General features: G+C 39.6%; 1 protein-coding gene across 1 annotated transcript in view; it reads left to right on the top strand.

Moving 5' to 3' along the window:
• Positions 1-8,529, top strand: part of DNAAF5 (dynein axonemal assembly factor 5) — a 49,445-nt gene that overhangs the window by 17,758 nt on the left and 23,158 nt on the right. The window contains exons 6-7 of the mRNA XM_019542089.1: positions 3,307-3,519; positions 6,726-6,869. Of these exons, the coding sequence (XP_019397634.1) occupies positions 3,307-3,519; positions 6,726-6,869 (357 nt within the window). The remainder of the gene's footprint in view (positions 1-3,306; positions 3,520-6,725; positions 6,870-8,529) is intronic.

Here is an 8,529-nt window from a genome sequence, read left to right as displayed (position 1 = left end):
GTGTTCCCCACGGATTTTAACCCAGAGGGTCTCCAGTCGTCCACCCTGGTCGCCAAGATCAGCTTGCAGGGACATGTAGCTTTCCTTAACATAGAGCTAGGCCCCTGCCCCTTTTATCTACACGATCCCTCCTGTACAGGTTATAACCATCTATACCCGTGGTCCAGTCATGGGTGGAGTCCCACCAGGTCGTAATTATTTGCATTAAGCAGGAGGATGAGTTTCTTCTGCTTATTTCTTTTAAGGCAACTCAAAATCGTGAGTTTCTCTTTCCCCAACGAATAATAATAATCAAAATCTCTACAAGTTCATAGAACTTTAAAATGCATTCCTTTTACAGTGTGTTTCAGAGAGAACTGTACAGAGATGCTGCTTGTTGTTCTGTTTTCTGAACTCAGTGGACATTTTTCCTGAGTAAAGACCATGGGCTCAAACTCAGTAGTTTTTAAATATTCTTCTGGGCAGTACTAAATATCTGTAGATGTAGACGTATTTTAGTCTGACTGGTGTGAAGACCAATGATGAAATTGTTCAAATATTTTTAACCTCATATGCCAACCAAGTGAAGCATTAACAGCCTCCTAAAAATCATAAGCAGCAGATTAAAGTGTAAATGCCTTGGGGCAGCAAATTCCATTTAAAAATATGTGCGGTTCATGCCCTTTCTAGTTAACTTCACTACATATTCCAACCATAATAGTGAGGTATGTTTATTCCACATAATATCCATAATCAGTGTTCAGAACATCAGTTTTACTAGTAAAATGCTTTGTTTCTGTAAGTTTTCATAGTGTTTGCAGAAGGATATTAGGTAGATTTATTTAAACCAATCCTTTAAAATACATGTTTTTTTATTGATTGCTGGCAGCAGAAAAAGTGCTGATAAATGGTCAGATGGTCATGGCTGTATTTACAAGGTAATTAAACCAAATCTATCAAAGGATACATAGGCCAGCTTTCTTTTTATCATGTTAGGAAATAAATCTCATACCTTTTAACATCTTCGTATTGTCAGGAGGACTACGTGGATAACAGCTCTTAAAAACAAAAATTTCCAATTGTTATTACTCTGGAAAAGTGGTTCAGTGGATTTCACTTAGACTGAATGCAGATGTTATGACGTTCCAATTCAAGCTTCTGTATGGATTGGTACCATCACTTACACTATACATAGACTCCGGATTTCATTTGTGATATGGCTTCTCTGCACCACCCCCTCTCTGATTCTTATTCTTGGTTCTCCCCCAAGTTTGTACTACCTGCATCCTCCTAGTTTCCAGATCTGGTCTCTCTCCAGTCCCTCCCAATTCTAGTCCAAACATCTAGTCTGCTGCCACACTACTTCGTGCTGAGATTGCTGAGCTTGTGAGCAGAGTCACAATCTCAGCTCTCTGCCCTTACGGTACCAATGCCTTGCATATTAGGGGAAATCAAGCATTTGGAGGTGTTATATTTCAGGTTCCTGATCCATTGTAGTTACTTAAGGATCCATATGTGCAGAAGAACTAGCTCAAATGGTAGAGAACCCGCTCAGCATGCAAAAGATAGCAGGATTGATGCCTATGTGCCTTTTTGGAGAAGAGTAGATAAAGAGGGGACATGGTTGCAGTTTTCAAATATGTGGAAGGCTGACATGAAGAAGATGGAGAACGGTAGTTTTTGTTTGTCACAGGGAGCAGAACACAAGGCAGAGTGTTTAAACTGTGGTAAGCTGATTTAGGCAAAGATTCGTGACTGTACGAGAAGTAGAACAAGCCACCTAGGGGAAGTTTTCAAGAAGCTGGATAGGCATTGTTTGGGAAGTTTTAGGACTAGTGATTCCTGCAGTGGTTCAGGGGGTTGGACTAGAAAGAACTTGGAGGTCCCTTCCAAGCCTCTGATCTATGGAAAAGTAAGAAGAAATAGCTCAGGTGTCCTAGTCTGATTTCTTACCCTGAGTTTGCTTCCATGAATAGAGTTTGCTTCCATGAATATAGTTTCACAGTTAAGGATGTTGGATAGCCATCTAGCTTTTGTTTCCTCCTATTAATATATTTGTCTCCTTTTGGTTCCTCCCAGATTTTTCCTTAAATCCTTTTTAACAGCAGATCTCTAGATTTTATCTAATTTTACCTTCTGTCTACATTTAACACACAGTCAGTTACACTGGAGAAATATGTATCTCCTTCATGACATGATCTCCACAGAAAATGCACTGTGGTATCTTCTGTCCTGCCATGTGGTAACAGAACTGTTTTTTCCAAGCAGTGGGTCATTGTAGGAGTGTATCTGTTGCTCTAGCACGGTATAAAGGCCTCAACTCTCAGCTCCCCCATGACTTTTTTCCCCCTGCTATATGGAGTGGCTATCAAGCTTCATTCTCTCTTTAGAGATTTGTCTTCCTAACTTTTTGTTCAATAGTGTTTACATTTTTTCCCTTCCTTCTTGTATTTGGACTCTGCTAGATTTCCTTCTCCTTGTCAGGATCAGGACTGTGGGGAATACTACCAGATGGGGAGGATGGGTAGGATGCAGTTTTCCCAGTATGCAAGGGACAATCCAATAATTGACAGTCCTTGAATTCACCTGGCTGAAACATCTGGCCACTACCATGGAGAATAGTGAGCTAGATGCATCTTTGGTCTTGATGGTGTTTCCTGAGGACACATGACAGGCCACAAAAGCAACAAGCAGGCCATACAGGGTTGTTAAACTCATGAGTATCCTGTACGATGCATAGCAGTTGGCAGCCATGGTGGCTCCAGGAATCAGAGACTGAAAGCAGCAGGCTCTGCTTCCATGGCAATGCACAGTGTTGTCACCAGGCTCCCACCTACACTCTACTTCTCAGCATGCCAGAGAGTAATACCAAGCTGTTTCTCCAAAACAATCTGGAGAAGAGCGAGTACAACAAAAATGGATTATTTCTTATATATATGGAAAAAGATGGTGGGGATGGCTGAAATCCTGTTTCAAAACTGGGGGGGGAGGAACCTGAACCAGTACATCTGTGACATCTGGTCACACTAAGCTGGTGACTGTTGCATCAAAAGTTATGTATTTCATTTCAGTGCATGGCAACTTTCTCATGGACTTTTCAGTCTGATACTGAGAGGAGTGTTTGCATGCCTCATTATGAGCTTTGTGAACACGTCAAGAATTTTTTTTCATGCATATAATGATTACTGAGTAAGCTGAAAAGGCCTACAAGGCAATTGCTGAAGCATCTGAAAGACAGCTGGAATCGTAAAAAGGAGGGCCGTGATGCATTGAATGGTCTCTGTGTTTTCCAAATAATCCTCAAGTTGTACTTATTCCTTGTTACAGTGTGTGAAAGCAGCAAAGTTGATTGGAACATTTGTCAGTCCAAAGGTGTCCTTGACGTTAATCCTGTCAGCTCTCAAGAAGACACCTATGTCTTCTCACCTTATGATCCTAGCTTCAGTGATTCGAGGCAGCACAAGACAAGTCCTGGAGCCTCATTTGGTTGATCTTGCCAATACACTCTCAAAAACTGAAATCAGTCAGCGATCTGAAGAGGTAAGAAATGAAGAATTCAAAACAGGACATAAGCTACTCCAGAATTTAAGACCTAGTATATGTACCTAAACCCCCAAATTCCTTGTTGTACCTCCTTTAAAATAGAGTATTATTCTCACACTGAACTTCCAAACTGCCAGAGCTGCTGAGATTACACACATCTTTGTAGATAGTTTTCAAAACTGAATAAAGTGACATGCCCCCTTGCCTACCTTAGAGATACTACTCAAAACAATAGTGACTTTACTGCACTGGGTAGTTCATACTGCAATGGTTTATTTATGCCTGTGTTAATTGTTATAACTTACTGAAATATCGATGTTCTGATTAACATTGAAACTTCAAGTTTTCCCTACTAGGACTAATTTCTGCCCTTTGATCCATGCATTTAGTTGCATGGAATCTGCTTGCATTTATGCAAAGGCAGGATTTAGTCTTTGTTTTGAGAATGCCTTTTGTACAGAATCCATACAACGGTATGTACTTTGACCTTTCCTAACCCTGCAGTTGGTTAAAATGACTGTCCCCCCACTTTTCTTGGAGAGCAGTTATTGGCAAGTTATGTTTCAAGTGGAAAAGGTGTTCCCTTTTTATGTTCTTTTTTAAGTATTGTTATTTCTTGTTTTAAAAGTAAATGATTGGGTATTTTTTCATAAGAATTTAAGGAGCCCTTTTTGCAAAGCTTTAGGATGTACAGTGCTTAGGTTTGGTTTGTGCTTCTTTTATCTTACGGATCCAGGAAGAAAACACTTCCGATGTCCTTAAATTGCTTGTAAATGCCACATAACTAGTGGTCACTACACAGGCTGTCCATGAAATCAACCTGAAAATCATTTTTACTGTAGCAGTTCGAGGTGTCTTGTATGCCTTTAAAGGAAATGATGTACAAACGCATATTAATTTCAAGATATTCTATATTTTTTTTTTCTTGGTATATTTCCTAATCTGTTACATACGGAAGAACTAACAGAAGCAAAGATGTGATTGTTCGCTTGCTGAAGGAACCGTGTTGTTAAGACCTCTCAGCTTTCAGAACTTTACAGCAATGTGAAAACCTAATAATTGAAACTTGGGAAATCTAGCTTTATACCCCTTTCCTCTGTTTTAGGATCTGGATGATGTTTTGTTTTGTGTAGAAGAAAAGCTCACCTGTCTACCGAGTTTTCCCTTAATTAAAAATCTACCCCTGCTGTTACAAGCAGGAGTTTGAAATGTTAGCTCTCTGACTTAAAGCAATCATTTGGAGATGTGCTATTGACTGGCATCTTGTCTCCAAAACACTCTTTTGAGCCCCTCATCAGATTCTGACCTCCCTTTTAAGGTTATTCCTGTGTGTAGACTGAACCAACTATTAGAGGGGTTTGTGTAATTCTCTTTTAGAGCCAAAGAAAGATATACTTTTGAAGGTCTTTTCTATAGTTCTAGCTGGACTGTGCTTCAGAGAGGCATAGAAATCCATTATGCATAGGGACTTGCACCAGTGCAGGCACCACCACCTCCAGGCTCTTCAGAGAATGTTTCTATGGGAACAGATCTGAAAAACTGCAATGTGGTCTTTTAAAAATCAATGCTGTCTGGTCTTGTATAGACGCATGCTTATTAGGGCTGTGCAAAATTTCGCCAGTTGTTTGAATTCGACACTGTTTCGACTAATTTCGAGCTCAAAACAGTGAAATCAAATCGAAATGAAGGACTTCAAAACAGCCTTGAAACAAAATGAGGCTAGTCGAAATGTTTCGAATCTTTCGAAATGTTTCAAGTTTCAAAGCCAGCAGCGAGAGACGGGAGAACCAGAGCTGTGCTCCCAGCACCATCTGGGAGCGCAACCCTGGCTCTCCCTGTCTCCTGCTGCCGGAAGCCAATAACAACGCAGAGGAAGGGAACTGAGACTGGGCTCAGTTCCCCTCCCCAGCACTGCGATCCAGCAGGCGTGGAGAGTCAGCCCAACTGGGCTCACTCCCACCCTACCCCCTCTGCGCCCGATCACAGCACGTGGGGGGTGGAGAGCGAGCCCAGCTGGGCTGCTGCTCCCCCTTCCCCCCCCGATCTAGTGCTGGGGATGGGGAGTGAACTCAGCTGGGCTGACTTCTCACCCCCAGTGAAACATCAAAACAGCCTTTCAGTTTCGACGGAACAGAATAGCTGTTTCGAATCGAAATGAAATTTAAAACAGAATGCTGTTCCATAGAACCGTCAAAACTGAAGGCGAAATGGAACGGTGCCGTTTTGCACAGCCATAATGCTAATCTGTAGAGAAGTCTTTAATGGAGTTCCATAGTCTTAGTTCTTGAGAAGTTATCCTGCCCTGTTTATAGTGCAAGAATGCTACACAAAAAGCACTAGCTAAAAATTGGCCCTGTCCATCAGATAAATACCATTTTTGTGTGAAAAGTATTCTTAAATTTCATCTGCATCTGAGAAGTGGAGCTAGCCAGTTGTAAGACAGTGGCCTCTTCCACTGGTAACATTAAACCTACAAAATTATGAAATTTATGCCTACTGTTTTCTGTTGTGCTTAGTTAAAAACTTTGCAAACTGACAAGGATATTGAGTGAGGTTCAGGACTTATTAAAGTCAGAACTTCCACAGACTTCAGTTGGGCTGGGACTTCACCCATTCATTTGCAATAAGCTGGATAACCTGGCTATGATAAAACCACAGTTTCAGGGTTTCTATGCTTCTGTAATATTGTCTCTCAGTGTTATATGATGTTCAGGTTCTGAACACTACTTGGAAGTAACGTAGCACCTATATTACAAGTTAAAAAGTTCCACTTCAGGAACTTGGAAGTATAGAAATTTCCCCCCAAGTATCTTAATATATTTTTATCCACAATACAGCAATCATTTTAGAAATGGGAAGAGGACCATATTTATTAGTTATCTATATCTATAAAATAGTTATTTATAAACAGTAAATATAATCCTCTTCCCATCTTAGTGAGGAAAAACAGGCAAATGGCACAGGAGAAAGTGTGTCAACTTGTTGCTCCACAAAAACGCAAAATAAGTCATTATAAATTGGGGTTAACATGGAGCATGTTTTGAACCAGAAATATGTATCCAGTTTAGCAGGGTACACAACGTTTTTTATTTTTTCCTGTTGCTTGTTAATCTGTCTTCTGTCTTTTAAAGCGTTCGTAGACTGAAAGAAGGGATGTCTACTGATTCCTAACAAAATATATATATTCTGTTTCTCTGTTGTAGGTCTTATATGTCGAACAGTTGCTTGGCTGTGTACAAGCACTGACTGAATGCTGCCAGGAAGACTGTAAAGAGATTAGTTTTCAGCTTATGAAAGTTTTGGTGACAATCATGGCAATACCTCATCTGGAACATCTTCATGAAAAGGTGGTGTCATCTGAACAATGCCATTCACAAAAATCCTGATTTATTTTTTTTTACTCTTGGTAATATTTGTCTCAGTGATGCTTCTATCAGTCTCTCTGCTCTCATGCTTTAACATTAGGTCTCTCAACTCAGAGCAGTAAAGATTAAAGAATTTGAAGTGATGCAGTCACTGTGGGTGGAGAGAGAATGCCATAAGCTCTCTCTGTCTGTTTATTCTTTTCCCATAAATGAAGTCCCATTTTAAAGCATGTAGGTCCAGCTTCTTAACTGGCATAAATCATAACTCAATTAAAAATCTGATTCATACCTGCTGATAAATTGGACCGCATCACTGTTGTCTTATAAATTTATTCTATATTCATCCGATTGCTTTGTTATTGTAAGAGAGAAAAATGTGTGAGCCAATTATTTGAGTATAGGAGTGGGAACCTTAGAATTGCTTAGTCTTAATTGCAGTTCTGATTTGGATTCCATCTTTGGTCTCAAGTAAGTCATTAAATCTCCCTGTCCCTATATACCTCTGCAGAGCTTCTGTGAAGGTTACTTAGTGCTGTGGAACCACTGTGAAGAATCGAGAGAACCATATAAAAGTATCATTATTATTCACCAGTAAACAGCCGTACATCAGACAACTCTATGGTGTTCTGTACCATTGTTACTTCTTGATTCTCTTGCAAGACAATCCTCATATCTGCTGTGCTGTTCTTCCAAGTTCCTTTTTAAAATTAAGGCCTAAGTAGTAATTATTGGAAATAATGTACTGACTCATAGAGTGTCTTTCGTCCCAGTATCTCAAATTTGTTTCTCAAATATCAGTTAAAGCTTTACGTCAGCTTTGTAAGGAAGATGTTACAAAGCCAGGAAGTATTATACTTTTTAAAGATCAAATACTTATTTTAGAGAGTGAAAGTTAATGAGTCTGAATATTATATAAGATAGAAAATCTTTTAATTTTAGATGTCATAAATCAGGCATCCACAAGCTAGGAACATCACCTCATGTGCTCTTTCCATTTGAAATTACTGTCATCTAACGTTCAAAAGACATAAAAAATAGCCTCTCTGATTTTCCCTTCTCATCTAAAACCTTCTCAAAGATGTAAAGTCTCTAGGAACAAATTTTCCCCAACTTTGTTCATCAAAAGCCAACATTTCTCTGTAATATGCTTTGGACAGGTCAGCTCATGGCATTTTGTTAGCTGATCCGGAGCTTCACATTCAGATAATGTTGTATTGTGTGCAGCTAAAGATAATTGGAACAGCTTGATTGACCCATTGGTTTTTCTGTTGGGCTAAAAAAGAATTTCAGGCAATCTGACCTGATTCTTTGTGCAATACTGGTTCTGTATAAAGTCCTACTAATTTATATAAACAAGTAGTGAGGAAATTGTTGTGTTGTCACCCTTGCAAAGGAAAAAGAATTGAGTAAAGGAAGACTTGCCTGTACCAGTTGGTCACGATAGCCTATCATCTTCATACCCTCCCACAAGACAATAGCTACAGACTCTTTATCTGTACAGAACATGGGACCAGTCCAGAGAGCCCTTACACGAGCTACTTCTATTTTTCAGCATCAGGGATTCTGTTTTGACAAAGGGAGCAGGAATCTTTCTTTAAAGTTGTTCTCCTTAAGTAAATCAGTTTATCTTAAAGAAATTACA

This window comes from Crocodylus porosus, unplaced genomic scaffold, assembly GCF_001723895.1.
Source record: "Crocodylus porosus isolate Cpor-Errol unplaced genomic scaffold, CroPor_comp1, whole genome shotgun sequence".
In the NCBI taxonomy this organism is placed as follows: domain Eukaryota; kingdom Metazoa; phylum Chordata; order Crocodylia; family Crocodylidae; genus Crocodylus; species Crocodylus porosus.
This window is presented reverse-complemented; position numbering and strand designations above follow the sequence as displayed.